Source organism: Equus caballus, chromosome 20 (assembly GCF_041296265.1).
Source record: "Equus caballus isolate H_3958 breed thoroughbred chromosome 20, TB-T2T, whole genome shotgun sequence".
In the NCBI taxonomy this organism is placed as follows: Eukaryota; Metazoa; Chordata; class Mammalia; order Perissodactyla; family Equidae; genus Equus; species Equus caballus.
The window spans coordinates 24,881,121-24,902,267 of record NC_091703.1 but is presented as its reverse complement, the minus strand read 5'-3'; the positions used below and the strand labels follow the sequence as shown (position 1 = coordinate 24,902,267).

At 39.9% G+C, this 21,147-nt stretch overlaps 1 protein-coding gene across 25 annotated transcripts in view; it reads right to left on the bottom strand.

Moving 5' to 3' along the window:
- Positions 1 to 21,147, bottom strand: part of CARMIL1 (capping protein regulator and myosin 1 linker 1) — a 312,491-nt gene that overhangs the window by 175,535 nt on the left and 115,809 nt on the right. For 20 of the 25 annotated variants that reach the window (XR_011429896.1, XR_011429897.1, XM_003363747.5 and 17 more), the window contains 3 exons: positions 17,423 to 17,473; positions 11,820 to 11,879; positions 3,738 to 3,859 (listed from right to left, as the gene is read on the bottom strand). Coding sequence is in view for 23 of the 25 variants with exons in the window: in XM_003363747.5 (XP_003363795.1) it covers positions 3,738 to 3,859; positions 11,820 to 11,879; positions 17,423 to 17,473 (233 nt within the window). In the remaining 2 variants the exon portion in view is untranslated. Of the gene's footprint in view, positions 1 to 3,737; positions 3,881 to 3,951; positions 4,060 to 11,819; positions 11,880 to 17,422; positions 17,474 to 21,147 lie in introns of those variants that run through there. The other 5 variants (XM_070244965.1, XM_070244967.1, XM_070244977.1 and 2 more) reach the window with 2 other exon arrangements.

Genomic DNA, 21,147 nt, shown 5'->3' with positions numbered 1-21,147 from the left:
TTCTTCCCTTTCTTCCCTGCCACCACCAACCCAATCCATCAGCATCCATCCATCAGCAAGTCCTGTATCCAAAACAAATCTTACATCTAACATCTCTCTCCTCTTTATCTGTAATGCCACTACCGTACTCCTGGCTACAGCCATCTCTCACTTAGATTACCACATGTGTCCAAATTAGCTTTCTGCATCTACTCTTGCCCCTTCCCGATCCATTCTCTAACAGCAAGAGTAATTTTCATAAAATATATAAAATTACGTCACATTGCTACATACAACCTTACAGTGGCTCTCTATTGAAAACTACTAAATTCCAAACCCTTTATCATGAGACTCTACATAAACTGACCAGTGTCTATGTTTCCAGCCTCATCTTATACTATTTCTCATCCCCTCCTTCATTCTCCTTCATTCATATACTCCAGCCATACTGGTTATCTTTTGTTCCTTAATGACACCAACTCTTTTCTAAGCAGAAGAAATAGCATGAGCAAAGGCCTGAGAAGAAAATGTTCATGGCCTCCTTCAGACTCCTTCTCTTCCACCATGTCTGTTTAAAGTACCATGGCTACAGGGAGGTCTTTGTAGACAGACGTTTATTCTTTATATTAGTCCCATATGGAAGATCAGTTGCAAGCATTTATTCAAATCTCCAGTTATTTTATTTATTTATTCCCAATGTAAGTTTCATGTGGGCAGGTACCACGTTCACTGTTGAACCCCAACAATTAGCACTCTGCCAAGCATATAGCAGAAATTCAGTAAATACTCACTGAATGTAAAAATGTATAAACAAACAATTATAACACAATGTGATATGTGCTAGTATAGGAAATGATCACAAAGTTCTAAGGAAACATGAATAGAGAAACTCTTTACAGAAGAGAAACTCTATGCATCTGGGCTATGTCGTTTGGAGTGGGAATTTCTCAGGGTTAGGAGCCAAAATAAAAGCACTGAAAATATAAAAATGGCTGATTGTGTTCAAAAACAGGCTGAATTCTGGGCAAGGTGGCAATGGCCTTCCATGTCAGGCTACCCAATTTAGACTTTATCAGGAAAGCTAGCCATAGAGAGCTTATGCAAGGAATAGATACTATTTGGATTACAGAAAAATAACTCAGGTGACAGCATATATGGAAGATCAGTTGCAAGGAGAAGAACTGGAAACAGAGAGATGAGTTAGAAAGATGTTACACAGGGAAAGTGAGCCAGTCTGAACTAGGCAGTGGAAATGAGAAGAAAGAGAAAGAGCTAGACCAAGAGATACTAAGACAGAATGAAAAGAGCTTGGCAACTAATTAGATGTGTAAGTGAGGAACAAGATATCAAAGCAGCTCAGCTTTCACGTGGGAGACTATGAAAAAGATGAACCCACTAACTGAGATAGAATATCCAATACGGGCAGGTTTTAGGGAAAAAAGTAAGAAGTTCAGTTTGGAACATACTAACCGTGAGGTGCTTGGGGACATCCTTGTAGAGACTTCCAATAAGCAGCCAGGACATAGAAATGAAGATCAGGGTAAAGTGGAGCTCATGGATTTAGAAACCAACATATATGTAGTAACTGCCTGTCTAGAAATAGAGCTGATTATTTAATACTTATTGTTTAATATTTGTTGCCTAAACATTTTACCAAGAAGTTAAATGGAAGATAAAAGTGAAAACACTTTTCTTATACAATCTTCTCTGGGAAGAAAAAATGGAAGAATTCAAACCAAAAGTAAAACTGGTAATTCCCTCAAAATTCCTACAATATGGGGCCCGGCCCCACAGCTGAGTGGTTAAAATTCCGCATGCCCACATGGGTGGCCTGAGTTTGTGGGTTCAGATCCCAGGGTGTGGACCTACTCACTCACCAACCACACTGTGGAGATGTCCCATGTACAAAAAACAGAACAATATTGGCACAGGGTTAATCTTCCTCAGGAAGGAAGGAAAAGGAAGGGAGGAAAGGGAGGGAAGGAGGAAAGAAAAGGAAGGAAGGAAGGAAAGAAAGGGGAGGAGAGAAGAAGGAAGGGAGGAAGGAAGGAAGGAATTCCTAGAACAGTAAATAAAAGTGGATTTTAAAAAAAAATAGACATTCTAAATATTGCTGTGTGGGTCTTATAAGTCCTTGCTGAATAAAGCTGTGCTTAATACTTTTCTCATTTCCTCAGTGTTAATTTGGAGGGAAGAGAAGGACATTGTAAGGAAACTTATGTTCAAAGTCACATTACTAAAATGTAGTTTAAGGAAAATAGGTTGTAGTCATTGCTAACTCATGATTACCCCAGACAGTCCTCTAGTGGCTTTAAGGATGATGTGGAAACCATTCCTAAGAATGTTTTCCTTCTGGGTATTTCCCCATTGCCACTACTGATTGACTCCTCACCTCATCCCACCACCCATCACCCCGTGTCAGTCCACACTTCTCCTCTACACACACAACCGTGTATGTGACCAGAGGACAGCAAGAGCTTGCCTGTAAGATATCTCCTACCTGGAACTTCTAGCCAGGCAGGAGTCAGAGGGCAGCCCCAGCTCGCCCCCTCCACTCCACTGGAATGAGGCCAGGGGACACTTAGCTCCCTCGGCAACCAGCTACCCAGATACTCAGAAGAGCATAAGGAGGCTTAAGCCCTAGGTGAACAACAGAAACCACAAGGCCAGTGCCTCCATTCTGGTGCATGAAGTGAAGAAAAGAGAGAACAACCCAGCGTGAAAAGAACCAAGCAGTTCTCTGAAAGCAAAAGAGAGTGAAAGGAAGCTCCTATGCCCACTGAGCCACTTTCAGTCACCCAAAAGGTTGGAAGGACGAGAGGCCAGGTTTTCCTGTCACTTTGCCTCTTTATTTACAAGCAGATCCCTGTAGGGTCATATTCCACGAAGGGCAACAGTCCCCAAAATTCCCCTCCAGCCCCCACCCAGAAATGCGCACAGCCAACCACCTTAGACATGTCTACATGAGGCTTCACAGCCACCTCAGCCTGCAGAGAAAGCAATGGGAGAGGGATTTCCCACCACCTGTGTATTATCTCCTTCCATCAGGAAGGTATTCTGACTACGAACCATTGTTTTAGGGAGATTTCTGACATAAGGGTCTCTCTGCCTTTTCACCTCAGCCAATCAAATTCCCCCTTTCCAACAACCCCCACAGTCCCTAAGTACAAACTCGGTTACCCAAGCACATAATCCTGATGAAAAATGTTTAACAAGAAAATGTGGGCATGTACAGACAAAATTTACTAAAACCCCTGATGTGTTTTTCAGAAAACTAAGAGGAAAGTGAAAGAGGCTAATTTTTTTAGCTTTTTTTTTTTTTAAGTTTCCTCTTACCAAAAAAACAAGGAGAAAAAAGAAAAATAGAGCACTCTCACTTTTTATTAATACTATGCTCAATACCTTTATACAAAGCATTCGGCCCCCGGCATTCTGCTAATAGTTGTGAGTGAAATTCACAGTAGGGTAAATCTCAAGTTACATTAAACAGGATTCTGTTTCCGTCTCATGAGTGGAGGTGAAAGGATTGCCAAATCACTTCATCACTCAAGCTCTTTAAAGTAAAGCATAAGGCGCAGCCCTATAGAAAGGCTCAGAGACACAACACAAAGGTTTGAGTTAGGGTTTTGGTATTTAATGTTTAAGAGAAGGAAGTATGAGAGAAGAAGTGAAAGGGCAAGAGGAAGGCCCGTTCTCACTGGCCGTTTTGAGGAAGAAGGAGCGCTCTGCTCTCCTCACCCTTCCCCAGGAAAACTCACACGGGAGAGAGGCCAGGAAAGATCTTCCGCAGGCAGGTGCCGATGTGAGCCAGAACTTCACTCACGTCCTCGGGCGACGCCATCTTCATGGAGATGCTGCACTTCTCAGTTTCTACAATCATCTGCAAGAAGCGGGTTGGACACTGCTTAATACTTAATAATGAGTCCAATTCCTTGAATTTTTAACTCTAGATAACGTAAACTATATACCCACACTGATACAATACCAGCTTTTTGAGAAGCACTTCCTTAAACTAACGCTTAGTTTTAAGACTCAAACAACTGTTTGGGAAGTGAGTGGAAAGGGTGCCAGAAATATCCAGAAAGTGAAGCCAAGTGTTTCTAAGGGCCAAATTGCAGATTCAAACAGATCCCCCATGTGCTGGAGACTGAATTTCTACATTCGTACATGACCTACCCTTTTACCAAGATTTTATCTTGAGATGTGGTCTTACAAAGCCTGTCATATGCCGTTACCTAGTGTAAGCAAGAAATCTCCTTCAATGAGGATCTATGGACAATCTGATAGTCACTTTTCTTAAAAAAAAAAAAGTTTTAAAAGAAAACACCTTATGAGATGTTCAAATGAAATGCTAAAACCTTTTACCTGATAACAAAAGAAAAATCAAATGGTTATAACAGTTTCAACTTTTCTAAGAAGAGGGTATTTGGAAAGGATTATATGAAGGCAATAAAGGAATCAATGTTCAGGGCTAGGCAAAGACTCATTCCTATAATTAACTCCCGGAGATGTCCACAACTTACGCCAAAAATGTTGGCACTGAGGTCCTATAGCTAGTCCTATAAATAAATACAAATCAACCTGGAAAAAAAGAGCAGGTCACAAAAGGGACAATAGGTGGATTATGGACACATTGCAAACAAAAAGAATCAACTTCAATCATTTTCAGGAAAAAATACCATTATCTTGGAAATCCAGGATGTAAAATGCAATCCCTTTGGATTATCACTGCATCAAAACATCCTTATACTTTTACTTCCTGTTGCTACTTAATTTGTACAAAATATGATGGGGGAACACCGCAGTTAATGTGCAATTAACTGACTGGATTAAGGAAACAGTTTTAGACTTGTTTTAAGTTGTCCTGAAATTAGCTAAATTAAAAATAATAATAATCATCTGTCTTTCAAAGTGTTTATGTTAAAAGGAAAAGTTATGCAATTTATTTGTCAAAATGATGAGATCAAAGAAAAAGACTTAAGTAATTTGAGTCCTTAAAAGGTTACTTTTCCATAAGCGCCCCTGAGAAATCTGTTAACAGGTATTTAATATGTACCACCTCTGTGCCAGGTAGTTGGATCCATATATAAAAATATACTTTAAATCCTAATTTTCTTCAGCATGTTCCTCAAGAAATTCATGATAGAGCATCTGAACTTCTCTAGGCAAAGACTGCATTGGTCTTCCAGAAGCTGGTCCAAGAGATATTTTCCCCCAAAAAGGCAGCAAGCATTATTGTACCTGGAGGTGTCTACTGATCTATTCCAGGATATCTCAATGACTTTTTTCTCTTTTTTTTTTTAGATTGGCACCTGAGCTAACAACTGTTGCCAATCTTTTTCTTTTCTTCTTCTCCCCAAAGCGCCCCACCCCCCCGTACATAGTTGTATATTCTAGCTGTAGGTCCTTCTGGTTGTGCTATGTGGGACGCCACCTCCACATGGCTTGATGAGTGGTGCCATGTCTCTGCCCAAGATCCAAACCAGCAAAACCCTGGGCCACCAAAGCGGAATGCACAAACTTAACCACTCAGCTATGGGGCCGGCCCCAATGAGGTGTCTTAAGTAAGACTAAAGCTCTTTGTGCAGTTCAGCTCAGATATTTCAGAGGCACATGTCTGTGCATATGCATGTTTTATAAAAAGCCAGATATTTTTTGGGATGCAGCCATTGTGTCTGTGTTCCACACCCCACCCCCAACCTTCCCACCACGGGTAAGTATATTCTCCACTAAAGGGTATTTCTGCTTTCTTCACATCTAGAGTATCTATTCAGTTCACAGTTTGGGCACGAGTAATTAGTAATTTGCTCATTCTAATTCCACTTAATCTTAACACCTAATCATCCTTAATTGCACAGCATTGAATAGAGTGACAGGGAAGAAAAAGAGGTGACAGGTGGGGGAAGAAATGAAGTCTTCAAATTCAGCCTTACATGAAAGCACTCACATAGTCCTGCGTGATATGGCACCACCTTTGCATAATGTAAAGATTGCAACAAAGTGTCAGAGATGAGAGTAACACAATAAACCATTTCATCGGGAAAAAGAACCCCTCTCAAACACCTTTCCCTCCTATTTCAGCTGGGGAAAAACAGAATGTTTGAAATACTTTTTGCTTAGACACCTCACAGGACATAATCCTTGACCTCCCATATACATTTAAAATAATCATCAGAGATATGAACCATAGCATCTTATTTAAAATTCAAGTTTCTGACCCCACCTCACTTCCTTTTTTAAGGTAGAACAATCTGACTGAACTTTAAGAGAAGCATTTTTTACTAACCCCAGCCAACAGATTTGTGAAGTGTTTCTCTTTCCTCTAACAGAAACAGTCATGGGTGGTTTACCAAAATCATTCTATGACATAGCGAATAACTAACCCTACAATTAAAAAAAGTCATAGCAGGTGTTTCAGTTGTCGAAGAAATGTTCCAAAAATTCTATAACTATAAAGCTATATAACTGTTGGCCTCAATTTACTAACCATAAAGGCAACAGAACTTGACCACCAGAAATGTTATGGAAATGAGATTTGTAAAATCAGATAGAGGTCTCCCACATTTCCTCAAGGAGGAGGAAAATAGCGATAGTGAAAGCCACATTTCACTAACTCAATAACACAGTCACTTACTCTCACTCATCCCCAATGAAATGTCTTTGTCCCAGACTTTTTATCTGAATTTCTAAGCTCTAATTAAATGATGATAAAAATAGCAATGACAAAAAAGTTAAACAATCCAAGAGAACATTAGAAAAGAATGTCCTAATCAAAGCTAGATTGTGAGTGCCACAGGCAGTCACTATTGTCTTTATGATTTTAGAGAAGAGAAAATCAAATGAGAGACATCAAGGGTCCTGAGGTTACATAGGTTACTAATTCTCAACCTTTGGAACACAAGAGAATCAAATGCCCACCCCAGACATATTGAATCCTAATCATCATGTGTGTGTGTGCAGGCGGGGATGTGACAGGGAGAGGGGTACTGCTGAAGCTACCAGTATTTTTTAAAAGCACCACAAGCAATTCTGAAACATCAAATTTTGATACTACTAAGTGACTAGTACTGCCAGTGTCTGAATCGCTAGCCCCTTGGTGGAAGCAGTACCATTGTTTCACTCTAATTTCACCTCCAAGGTCCATATTATGGGAGAAAGTTAAACTGAAGTAATGTTGTAGAGCTATTCTTGTGGCACTTAACGATGACAGAACAGCACCATGGGACTGAGGCGGACTGCCTTAGACCTAGTGCTTGTGAGTGCCGGACACACTGAAGGGGACGTGACTACAGAGTGTGACAAGACCAGTTCCGGCAGCCACGTGGGAAAATTAGTCTTGCTGTATCAACACTCTTTCTCATAATTAAATACCACAGTCAAATCATATTTTGAATATAACCTTGGCATTAACATTTCAATAGTGCCCTTCTACTCCCATCCCAAGCTCCAAATCATAGACATGAACATTCCTGAATTAAGATCATCAAGAAGGCCCCAGTTATGTCATCATTCATGAGTGATTATTCACTCCTGCATATGTTTGCCCAAATGGGCAAACATATGGTACTATAATTTTTCTTCCAAACTCCAGTTTCTGAAGAATGATAAACACATAGGATAATGTTGCTCTAAGATGAACTATGGAAAAGTTCCAAAGATTTATATGTAATCTCTATCAATGTAAAGTGACAATTTTGACAATTTCTTTTAGGAACGTTATCAACAAACCCCCTACACATGCGTGCATGCACGCATACATTTCTTTATAGTTTTAAAAACTAAAACATAAAGTAGAAGGAAGGAAATAAAGAAGATCAGAGTAATAACCAATGAAACAGAAAACAAAATCAATGAAATCAATAGAGAAAATCAATGAAGCCAAGTTATTTGGGAAGATCAAGAGAATTGATAAACCTCTAAAGCTCTAACCAGACTAATATGGGGGGGGGGGCTGCACAGAAAGGAGAGGAAAATCAAATTATCAGTATCAAGAATGATATTCTACAGACATTTAAAGGAGAACAAGTAGATACTATGAATAATGTTATATCAATAAATTTGACAACAGAGATAAAACAGATAAATTTCTTAAAAGAAACTACCAAAGCTCACTCAAGAAGCATATGAATGTGTCTCTCTCTATTAAAGACTTAGAATTTGTAGTTAAAAACCTTCCCAAAGAGAAAACTCTAGGCCCAGATGACTTCACTGGTAAATTCAACCAAACATTTAAAGAAGAATTGATACCAACTCTACATAAATTTTTCTAAAAGATTCAAGAGGAGTGATTACTTCCCAACTCATTCTATGAGCCCAGGATAGAAAGCAGGCAAAAACATTAAAAAAAGAGAAAACTACAGCTAATAACTCTCATTAACACAGATGCAAAGATTCTTCGCAAATGGAATTCAACAATATATAAAATGGATAATACACGATGACCAAGTAGGGTTAATCCCAGGAATGAAAGGTTGATTTAATATTTGAAAATCAAACAATATAATTCACCATATTAAAAAAACCTAAAAAGAAAACCACAGAATAATCTCAATAAACAGAGAAAAATCATTTAACAAAATACAACATTAACTTCTGACAAAAACTGTCACCAAACTAGGAAGGGAAGAGAACTTCCTCAATCAGATAAAGGGCATCTATGAAAAACCTCCAGCTAACATCACACTTAATGGAAAAAGAATGATGCTTTCCCTCTAAGATTGGGAATAAAACAAGAACATCCACTCTTACCACTTCTATTCAGCACTGTACTGGAGGTATTAGTGAGCACAAGGGATCAGGGGCTGAGATTTGATTCCACCCTACTTACAAGCCAATAAGTTAGCCTGTTGCTGTTTCATGAACACTAGTAGAAGACAGGAGAATCCTGGGTCAGAGGCACAGGACTTTATTATTCATGGCACAGCAAAGAGTATGACCATCTGTTTGCAATGATTTCCCCCTTACGCACAAAGTCCCACAGGGTAACACAGAGGGCTCAGATAGATGCCTTCACACACAGTGGGTTGCTTACAGGAAAGGAACCACTGAGCTTGAGTAGTCTACTGTTCTCATACTAAACAGTAAGCAAGCCTACTCTTTGTTCAGAAGGGAAACAGTCCATCATCCCACAGGCTGCTCACTACAAACATAACCCTGAGAGGCAGCCGGGATAAGGAGTAGTCACAGCACTGAATTCTTGGTATACCCAGCAACATGTGTAGGGGCGTGAGAGACCCATGAGGATTGTCTTTCAACAGCAATAAGGCAAGAAAAAGGAATTAAAGATATCAATATTGAAAAAGGAAGAAGTAAAAATTGTCTTTATTCACAAGCGACACAATCATCTATGCAGAAAATAATGGAATCTATAAAAAGAAGCTACAAGAATTAATAGGTGAATACAGCAAGGTGGGAGGATACAAGATCAATATGCAAAAATCCATTATATTTCTATATACCCACAAGAAACAAGTGAAAATGGAAATTTAAAACAATACCATTTAGAATACCATCAAAAAATATGAAATATTTAGGAATAAATCTGACAAAAGATGTACATTGAAAGCTACAACAAAATACCACTAAGAGAAATTAAAGAAGACCTATATACATGGAGAAATATATGGTATTCTTGGGTGAAGGACTCCATATTGTTAAGATGCCAATTCCCCCCAAATTGATTTATAGCTTCAATATAACCCCAATAAAAATCTCAACAGTTTCTCTTTTTTATAGAAATTGAGCTGAGTCTAAAATTCATATGGAATTGCAAAGGACTTAGAACCACTAAAACAACCTTGAAAAAGAATAAAGGTGGAGGAACTAACACTTTCTGACTTCAAGACTTACTATAAAGCTACAGTAACCAAGACAGTGTGGTAGTGCAGACCAAAGGGATGGGATTCAGAGTCCAAAAACAGACCAATATTTACATGAATAATTGATCTTCAACAAAAGGGAAAGCCAGTTCAGTGGGGAAATAATAGTCTTTCAAACAAATGGTACCGAAACAAGTGGATATACCATACACACACAAAAACAAAAAAAAATAACATGGATGCATACATTGCTTTATATACAAAAATTACCTCAAAAAAGGGTCCAGCCCCATGGCCGAGTGGTTAAAGTTCCGCGTGCTCCCCTTTGGCAGCCGGGGTTCATGGTTTCAGATCCCAGGCACAAACCTACTCCACTCACCAGACATGCTTTGGTGGTGTCCCACATACAAAAGAATGGAGGAAGACTGCCACAGATGTTAGTTCAGGGCAAATCTTTCTCAGCAAAAAAAAAAAAAAATTATCTCAAAATGGATCATGGACATACAATGTATAACCTAAAGCTATAAAACTTCTAGAACACATAGAATATTCTATGACCTTGGCTTAAGCATGACACCAGCACAATGCAAAAAAGAAAATATTGATAAATTACACTTCATCAAAATTTAAAACTCCTGCTCTTTGAAAAGCACTGTAAAGAAAATGAAAAGACAAGCCTCAGAGAAAATATGTATAAATCACATGTCTGATAAAAGATCTATATTCAGAATATATAAAGAACTCTTAAAACAGTAATAAAGCGAACAACTCAATTTAAAAAACAGCAAAAGATGTGAACCAATATTTGAACAAAGAAGATATATGATGGCAAATAAGCAGATAAAAAGATGCTCAGTATCTTTAGTCATTAGAGAAATGCAAATTAAAACTACAATGAGAGAGCTACGTATTTATTAGAATGGCTAAAATTAAAAACACTGACCATATCAGTATTGGAGAGGATGTGGAGGAAGTGAAACTCCCATACACTGCTGGTGGCGGTATAAAATGGCACAACCACTTTGGGAAAAATTTAGCAGCTTCTTAAAAAGTTCAAGATATTCCTACCATACAATTAAGCCATTCCACTCCTAGATATTTACCTATAGAAAATGAAAGCCTACATCCAATTAAAGATTTGTCCATAAATGTTTATCGCAGCTTTGCTTGTCACAGCCAAAAACTGGAAATCACCAGGGGAATGGATAAACAAATTGTGATATAACCAAACAACGGAACACTACTTAGCAATAACAAGGAATAAACTATTGAGACATGCAACAAAATTAATAATCTCAAAATAATTACACTGACTGAAAGCAGACAATAAAGAGTACACGCACTCTACAATTCCATTCACATAAAATTTTAGAAAATGCAAACTAATCTACAGTGACAGAGAGCAGATGCCTGGAGACGACTACAGATGAGGAGGTGGGGCAGGAGGCAGTGTTCACTAAGGTGTACGAGGAAACTCTGGGGGGATGATATATTCAGTATCTTGATTGCGGTAATGGTTTCACGGGTATACATATGTCAAAACTTATCAAACTTTACATTTTAGTTTACGGCATGTTACTGACAGCCCAATAAAGCTGTTTTTTAAAGTTTATATTTTATTAACACCAAAAAAATTCATTTATCACTATATTCCCAGAAAGACCTTATATAGTCCTGTATAATAACTATGAAATTTTAGCGCTAAAACTTGTTGTACAAAATCTCTAAGGAACAGTACTCTCACATTTACATTGCCAGCTAACATACAGCTAATTGTTCTTTTCAAACTGAGTTATGGAGAATGGGTTTTCCTTATCAGAACAAATTCCCAAGCCCTGCCCGCACAGCATCTGTTCAGTCTCTCTCTTGGAAACTTTCATTTTCCCTAATCTTGTTTTTATACATTGTCTCAATAAACTTTAAATGGTCAAGACAAATAGAAGACGTTTCGTGGTTTCAGAAACTCAAGAAAGGTTACGATCTTGTAGTTACGACAAACAGGTTTCTGTTGCTCACACTCACCTGAGCTGGCTTGCTGCAGATGACGCCGTGAATCTCCAGGTAGCTGAAGGTTAAGTCGAGCTGCAAGTGAGGAAGGAGGGGGAAATAAAGACCTGTAATAAGGGTTTTAACACATCTAATTCAGAGTAAACATGCTTCAATTAGAAACAGTCCAAGAGCAAACAAGAAATTGGGCATCTTCTGAGGGCAGGCTTGTTTAACATCTCCATTCAGTGAATAAGATATAACCTTGATTTATCATATTTCAGAAAAATGATTAGTCACTTTCCTAAAGGGTTGAAAGGAAGCCACGTGTCTGACTTTTTAAACTTCATCCAGGGACAAACCCAGTGGAAAGTTTTTGTACTTCTAGTCCAGTATTGTTCATTGAGAAATGAATGCATGAAGTGAGCCATCTAAATATACTTTTTTCTCTTTTATTTCAAAATTTTCCTTCTGAAAGTCAAATCAGGATAAAGCCAATGTTGGTTTTCCCTTCTTTCTAAACTTTTACCTCTTTGGGTTACACTCTGACCACTTACTGGAGTCATCATTCCTTCCACTGTCTTTCAGAAAAAAATCATATTTTAAATAGATTTAGAAAAATATTTAGGAATTTTAAATCATGCTTAAATGAAACACACATAGTTAAATAAAAGTCTACTCTCTCTGCACGTGAATAAATGATGATTTACTTCCTTCTATTTAAATATTGAGTGCCCCTTCCTCTCTTCTCCTGTGTTCAGCATTTCTTTTTCTTCAAAACATCTTCCTCGTCAGGCTCTTTGCCTATTTTTCCTGGACAACAGCCAGTAATCTCTCTCCCAGTTTTGCAGCCTTTCATCTGACTACAGCCAACAGTCACAGGGCATAGGACTAGAGACAATGGAGGACTGAGTGGATTAGTTTATTTTACCCTCTCACCTTAAAACTAGAAACGTAACGGGGAAAGAACCCATCCAGAAACAAACCCGCAGAACCTTAGTTCTGCTCCCTGGTGGCATGTTGCACCATCACACATTTGGTAGGATAAATGTCAAAACAGAGAACCCCGAATCTCCGTCAAATAACTTGAAGTATGGTGATGAGGACTGGAGGTAGACAGATTAATTCATTCTTTCATTATTCACTTAGTTAACCAACAGACATTTATGGAAGGCCTACTAAGTGCCACAATTGGAAACAGAAAGAGGAACGAGGCATTTATCTTGTCATCCAAGAGTTAAATGCAGCATTGGAGGCACATTTTAAACATTCAATTAGAGTAGAAGTCTTCTTACCTAGGATCATCAACATCTATACCTGGTTGGGTTTTGATAAGTCATTTAGAGCAGGGAATTATTTTCCTAAAAAGTATACATTTCTGCTTTCACTCATTTCAAATTAAAGCTTATAAACATATTTTCATTTGCTAGCCTTTGATATAGTGCCAAAGTTTCTTCTTTGAGTTAAACCCATTGGCTGGCCCTCCAATGGCATTTCCTCTATGGACTACACCCATAAATGCAGAACATGCAACTTCCAGTTCAATAATTTTCTAGATTACTACCCTCCACAACCCTTCAGCCTTTACCAGTTTAATTGCCTTGACAGAAATTTTTTTTAAGTAATTCACTTCATCAACGTTCAATATTTCATAGACATTGTCTCCATTTGAAGGCATATTTTATTGATATGTGAATTATCTTTAATTAAACAAATTTACTATTGTAATTATAACTCCATGTATAAGTTTGGGAACAAACCACTGACCCTCACTGGGCATCTCATTCAACTGGTAGGAGCAGGTGTGAACAGATACACTCTCTCACATCCTAGCAGCTATGAAAATGCAGCTGACTTCAGTCAGCATCATCAGGGACGGCATGGATCACTTTGGTCAATTTGACTGAGTGAGGTTAGTTGGAGGTCAATTAAGATGCTGATACTAGACCTGAGGACTGTCACTGGGAGACACGAAGTGCCAGAAAACCAGGAAAACAGTGTGACATTTCATCTAAGCCCTGAAGAATGACTTCAAGTTTGTCAAGCAGAGAAGGGGTGGAAGGGAAATCTAAGCAGAAGAAAATGAATTTGCAAAGGCATAGAGGCATTAAAAGAAGTAGAACAAGACAGAAAATAGAAGTAGACCCTGCAGTATCAGAAATCAATAAGCAAGGACAGGCTGAGTCTGTGATTCTTCGGAGTCCCAGTTATTATTAATGGTGAGGGGGAGGTACTCTAAGACACATTGACAGACAACACAGAAAGGTTCAAATCATTCTCCCTAATCTCATCCAGGGCTATTGTTAATAGCCCTTTGCTCTCAATCCCCCCAATTGACCCTCCACAGACTCCAGCCCACCCCAAAGAGAGTTTAAAGAATATCACAGGGCCGGCCCAGTGGCATAGTGGTCAAGTTCAAGCATTCTGCTTTGGGGGCCCAGGCTTCGTGGGTTCAGATCCTGGGCATGGACCTATGCACCTGTGATGGCACCCCACATACAAAATAGAAGAAGACTGGAACAGATATTAGCTCAGGGACAATCTTCCTCACCAAAGAGAAACAAAGAACAAAAACAAAAAAGAATGTCACTGGGGGCCGGCCCCGTGGCCAAGTGATTAAGTTCGCACGCTCCAGCTTTGGCGGCCCAGGATTTCACCAGTTAGGATCCTGGGCGCGGACCTGGCACCACTCATCAGGCCATGCTGAGGCAGCATCCCATATCATACAACTAGAAGGACCTACAACTAATGTATACAGCTATGTACTGGGGAGCTTTAGGGAGAAGAAAAAGACAAAAGACTGGCAACAGATGTTAGCTCAGGTGCCAATCTTAAAAAAAAAAAAAAAGAATGTCACTGGGCAGGTGGAGGCAGGAAGCTAGTTAGGGAGCTGAAAAACATGTAGGCTGCATGAAGACCCGAGGACATTTTTAAGACACAACCACACTTATTAGTGATTGGTTAGATACCAGGAAGGAATTAGCCAGACTATCAATAGCTTTTCCACCACTCTCTCACTCACCCCACCTCTACCTCCTAGCAAGAGTCCCCAACCTACAGGCAACAGGGCAAATCTAAATGTGATTATGTGACTGTCCTTCAGTAACTCCCACGATCCCACAGGCAGCAATTCATGCCACAACTGCCCTCCAACCACAGCTTCCTCCACAATCTTTGACCCACACCGCAGCTCCCTAAATGCACTTTCATACTGTGAAAGCTTTGAGCAGTGGAAGTCCCTTCATCTGCCTGGTTGATATTGGGTGATCCTTCAACTCAGCTTCTCTGCAGACCCTTCCCTGATCTGACAATGCCCCACCTCCACCACCCAAAGCAGAGCAGGGGCCTTCTGGTGAGATAGCAGAGCTCTATTTCTTCTTCTGGGTATGACTGCAGAGGTATTTGCTTCGTGATTAATCAATAAGATGTACATTTCTATTTTGTGCATTTGGCTGTATACGTAGGACATTTAACAATAAAAAGACAAAAGAAAAAATGCTTAATTAATCAGCCCCCAAAGAGAAGAAACCTATGCCCTAGTCAGTGCCTGGCGTACACTGTTGTTCTGAATATAATTATTTCTCTAGAAAATCAATGTCATTGATACTGGTTTTGCTTCTCAGCCAAGGTGTACTGTGGCACATGAAAACCAGCCTTCTCTATGGGGGAAGCATGCATACAGATTACTTTGGAAGAAAATCTGCCTTTCTTGATCTGTGATGCTGACAATATCAGAAATTAGAACCAATGTCCAAACTACCCTAGCCACACTGATGTGAAACAGTACATAGACCATGGGATTAAGCTGGGCCTTCGCTCAGGGGCAGAGCTAGGAGGGGCAATATAGGCTCAGCCAGCAGAAAGGAGGCAGGTGACTTCCCAAGAGGTAACACACCTTCTGCGTCATCATAGCATTTTTAATTAGGCTAAACATATGATTCAGGAGCCTTCTACTCAATAGGCTGCTTGACTATTTTCTCAAGCCCATAAAATTTCCGTCTGCAATTAATTTTTCACCAGTGGGATAATGGTTAATTCACTTCCTTAAATCCTGCCTTCAGGTATTTTAATATATAGGCAATTTAGCCCAACGTCATTTACGTAATAATAAATTTCATTGATAATACATTGTAAACATACAGGCTCACTTTATATTATCAAGAAGGACTGGGACCAACAGTCTCATTCTTCAGAGAAACTTTATAATATTTACCATTCATATGATCAGAAAGAAAAAAGGCAGCAGGTACCCTGAGCCTTTGACTAGCAAACAGTGGGTTGTATCTTTGCAAAGTTCAGCAAATCACACAAATTATTAGATTCCAAGTCCTAAAAGGTCCATTTCATTACAGCACCGTGTCTAACACACAAGCAGTATTCATGAAACAGGAGCTAAATGTTGAATTTTAAGAAGCAAGAAACGACTAAGAAAATGAGCAAATAACATAACACTGCAGCCCAAACAGCATAGCGTTGCAAGGCTAAAAGCATCTTTCAAAGCTTACCCATTTTCCTGGGTCTGTGGGGCAGGTGAGGCAGTTCAGCTCAGGAGAAAGTAGCAAAGAGTGGCCTATAGTGAGCCTAATTTTTCTTTCTCCCATTCATTGCTTATGAATCCTTGGCTAAGTCAACTTTGCATTCTTTGAGCTATTTTCTAATAGCTCACCTACAAGGCTTCTGTGAGAATTAAGTGAGATAATGTACTCAAAATATACTTAGTAGATAACTAATTAAATTCTAGTAATGATGGTGTAGTTAAGCAGGGGCTTTGCAGTCCCTGCTCTCATCCTCTGATGCGAATCACACATCCAGCACCTACTAGTGGAAGTTGGACCTTGGGCAAGTTACTGAACCTCCTCTCTGTGCCTTGGTTTTCTCAAGATGAGAATGACAATGGGACCTACATCATGGTTTTCATAAGTTTCTTTTAAGGAGTAAATCTTATTTTTTAAAACAGCACTCAATAAATGTAGCTATCATCATCTTTTTAGAAAAAAAAACTCCCAATTTCTTGCTACCCTTTAGTCTATATCCTATAAAATTGGTCAACACCTCTTTGTTACCATAAAGAAAATAAAGCAATTATTATGCCTAATTCATGACCTATTAGTTCAAATTTTAATTTGCACCATACAATGAAGGACTTCTTATGAAAAATGTTTAATAGATCTTTTAATGAACAATGTGGTACTGTTATTTTTATAGGCAACACCAGAATACCTGGAGAACAGCTGAGGTGTGTTATAGGTAAGGCACTCTCTTTAGAGTTATGAAGGTTATTTCCCACATGTCAAAGTCTTAGAAAAATCTGTCATTACTGGACCAAAGGAAATAAGAACTAGACTTGAAGAAAGTGTAAACCGTGCCCCAGTTGAGAGAGAAAAATGAATGGACTCCACAAGCCTCAGGGATATAGAGCACAAAATGCTTTACCACTTTTCTTGGAAGTAAAAAATGTCCGTCATCACAATGTGTTTTCTGGGGAGAAGGAAGGAAAACATGGGCATGCTAAGAGAACTCTGGACACATTAGCCTAAATCATAAGTCTACTTAATTGAGTAGTGAGTGTGTGTTGTGTTCGACATGTGAGTGTGTGGGTGTGTGGTCCGTCTTGGAAGGAAAAAACTCACAACACTTACCTTCGTGGGGATTCGTGCTGTTACAAGGAAGGCTCGGCATGATGTAAGCACCTGTAAGTCAGAAGAAGCAACATCAGTATAAGTACCAAAAAGTGGAGCTCATGGGTTTTGGTGTTACCCACAGAACTTTACTGACATTGAAGACTTGGGAGGTCACGTGGCTTGGTTCCTGTCGCATAAGAAGAACAAGAGAACAAGGGCAGCTTCTTGGCCCTGAAGAATTAGTTTTACTCTAAGAGTCTCTGTATGAAGGACCATATGAACAAATCATCTGTAAAATCTCAAGATGATCTATCAGTCAGCAGCTCAAAGGACCAACAGATTACTTCTGCTGAGTAAGCAAGACAGATCTCTCTGATATTAAAATACAGATATCTTATATATAGTCATGAGCCCCACTACATCAACAGCAAACAATGAAAAAGCCAAGTGGTCATTTGTACTTTCCAAATTACAACCCTACTCACATTTGCCCTCTTGCTGTCCATTCTCTATACACATAGGCATAACTGATAATATTTACATAATGCATAGGTAGCAAAAGAGGCTATTTTTCCAAGAAGTTGTTCCCAACTTTGCTTCTCAGTTATGCCTCCTTCAGTCCTAGAGAGAACATTTAGGGAAGTTTCAATTGCAGTACTCAGCTAAGAACACACGTCTATAGCCTATGGGTTTCCATATGCCTATAGGCACTCTCTTGCCCATCAGGGACCATTGTGACTACAAAGCGGATGGAAATAGTTTGAATTCCTAGTTCAAACCCAGAGCAGGGATTCCCATGTCCACAACCCTCAATGTCTAAATGTGACACTCTGCAACTTGGAGGTCTAGGCAGCCTCATGGGCCTTTGCAATAAAGAAAGGAGAGCAACACTTATCAAGTTCTGATGGGAGAATTGCCTTTTTCATTTTCCAAAGAACTTCCTTGTCACTAAATTGATATTTAGCAAACAATGCTTACGTGCTGGTCTAAGAATGCTACATTTGACCAAACCCTAAGAAATCATAGTCAGGGAGACTGAGGCCCAAATTGTTATAGGATTTACCCAGATTCAAGCCAGGGCCCAAACTGCTAATCCGTGCACAGAAGGTGAATCAACGGTCATGTCTGTGCCTGTCTCTAGTCTCCCACCTCCAAACGGAAACAGTGTATTTTCTATAATACTCTTCTTTGAATAATCATAGGTCAGCACTATTAGGAATAACTCAAGTCAGGACTATTTCTGAGACAGATGACTAAGTGTGGTGGCCCGACACTGGCTGGGAGAGTCTGATAATGAGCAAGGTGGGGAAGGAAGAGCGCATTTCAAGACCTTCCACCCAACTGCCTTCAATCACAGCATCCACTTTACCTGGTATCAGTACTTGATTTTAGAGGAGACATGCTCTAAGAGACCATTAATAAGCGTCTTCTAAAAGTTTAGGCAACAGAAGAGATCTATATTTGAATATTCCGTACGCTATGAACCACAGTTCTTTTCCCTAAGGAATCATCCTTTCTTTTTACCGAGGCCCTTGGGAGACGGAGGAAAGCAACAAGCAATAAAAAGGACAGGGACATGTAAGAAGTGGGGCCAGATGTGTGAGTGCAGGTCAAATGCAGCCCAGTAGTAGCAGGGCTGGTATATAATTTGCAGGGCCCTAACTCCAAAATTATTGAGAATTTTAAGACAGTGACAAAAAGCATTAACCCAAGTGCAGGGCCCTTCTGAGAGTGGTGCCCTGCGCAACTGTACAGGTCACATGCCCATGAAGCCACCCTGAGTAGGCACTACTATTAATCAGGCATTCCCTATGTGCCATAAATGGGTGAACATCTTTGAATACACTGACATTTAATCTTCACAACAACCATATTCTATATCATTATTACTCCCATTTTACAGATGAATAAACTGAGGCTCAGTGATGTAACTTACTCAAGGTCACACAATCAACAAAGGCAGAAGCAGGATTCAAAACCACCTTCCTTAACTCCAAAACCTATGCTCTTCACCACTAGGCTACATTCACATGTTCCTACCCACTCCTGCCTCCTGGTACTCTACTCCCTGGCAGATCAGTTAGGATTGGGTAGGCAGAAACAGCCCACTTAGGGCTGTGACTGGGAAGGGACCCACAAAGCTCCCAGTTCAAACAGCATCTTCCTCAACATTCCAACAGTTTATAGGATTCTCTTTTCAAAGGCCAGCATGCCCTGGAGAGTTAAACTCTTCAGTCATGTGCACTAGCCAGTCCTTGACTAAGACAGCAGTACTCAGGGAAGAAGAGTTTGGTTACTTTCGGGGAGGAGAAGAGCAAGAGGTAATTTTGTTGCATGAGACACACAGGGTTCAATAGTGAGTGTCAAACAGTCAGAAGTGGCCTGACAGTAATAAAAAGGGAGAAAAAAGGGTGCCAGAGGCAGGTGTGGCCTGCGGTGTCACTTGCTTAGGTCTGGGGCACAGGTTACCAGTGACTGAATTACAACATCAGGACTTATCTTCAAGGATGAAAAAGCCCTTGCTCCTCAGCACATCTTGAGTCTTCAAGTTCAGTCCAGCACCAGGATGTGATACCCTCTTTCAAACACAGCTCCTCCTCCAGGGGAACAGGAAAAGAAAGAAGAAAACAATGCTCACAGCCATGAGCAGAAGCAAAGCTATAGGAAGCCAGACTCCTCTACTCATCATTTTTCCCTCACACACATTTCGCTCTTCCAGGGGTCCTTGTGTGATTAATCCCCAACCTCTTCAAGAATCTTAAGTCTACAAAACCTCTGCATAGAGGTGAAATAATAGCCAAATCATAAAACTCACATGCCAGAAAGGACTCAGATCACCTGGTCAAAGACTTTTTTAAACCCCCCTTAGTTTACAATCTGAGTGCAGGTCCAGAGAAACTCATCATCTCACAGCTGGTTCATGCCACAGTCGGTGCTAGAAGATGCAACTCTTTAGTCCCAGTCTATGATATTTTCACTCTCTCCTCTGATTAGCAATAAGGTTCAATGCCAAAAGCCCCAGATGGGAACATGTAGCCTCTTCAGTATTCAGAAAAATATATTTAGCTCTGTGAACATTCCTTCAAAGGAGAATTGGTCCCACAACATCCAGGATCACTTTGCAAGCATAGCAGTAATGATAGCCAATACGTGTTGGCTACCTTGATTATCTCCTTTAATCCTCACAGCATCCTATGGGGTAGACACTGTTATTATCCCCATTTTAAGAAAAAGAAACTGAGGCACAGAGAGATTACATAATTTGCCCAGGTCACCCAGCAAGCAGATGGTAGAGCTGGGATTCGAATCCAAATGGTTTAGCTCCAGAGACTCAGCTCCTAATTACTTACACTGGCTCTAAAATCTCGCCTATCCAAGAACCAGCTACCTCAGTTGTCTGCACACATGCAAGTATAGATGAGGCATAGAACTTTAAAGCCAGAAAGAAGCAAAGAAATAGGATGAGGGATGTTTGGGTGTCATAAGAAAAAGGACCAGTCCCTACTGGTCTGTCTGTCTCTCTGTCTCTGTCCCTCTGTTTTATATCTGTCTACCCGATTCTCTATGTATATCTCTTGGTCTATCTGTGTCTCTCCTCGCTTGCTTACCCACCCTCCCCTCTAACCCCTTCTCTCTGCTGTAGGGTCACTATCCCCACCACACCTCACATCATCTTCTCATTCTCTCTTCCCTCCTCTGGCACCCTCCCCTGACTTCACGCTGCCCTCCATTTCCCAGGGCTT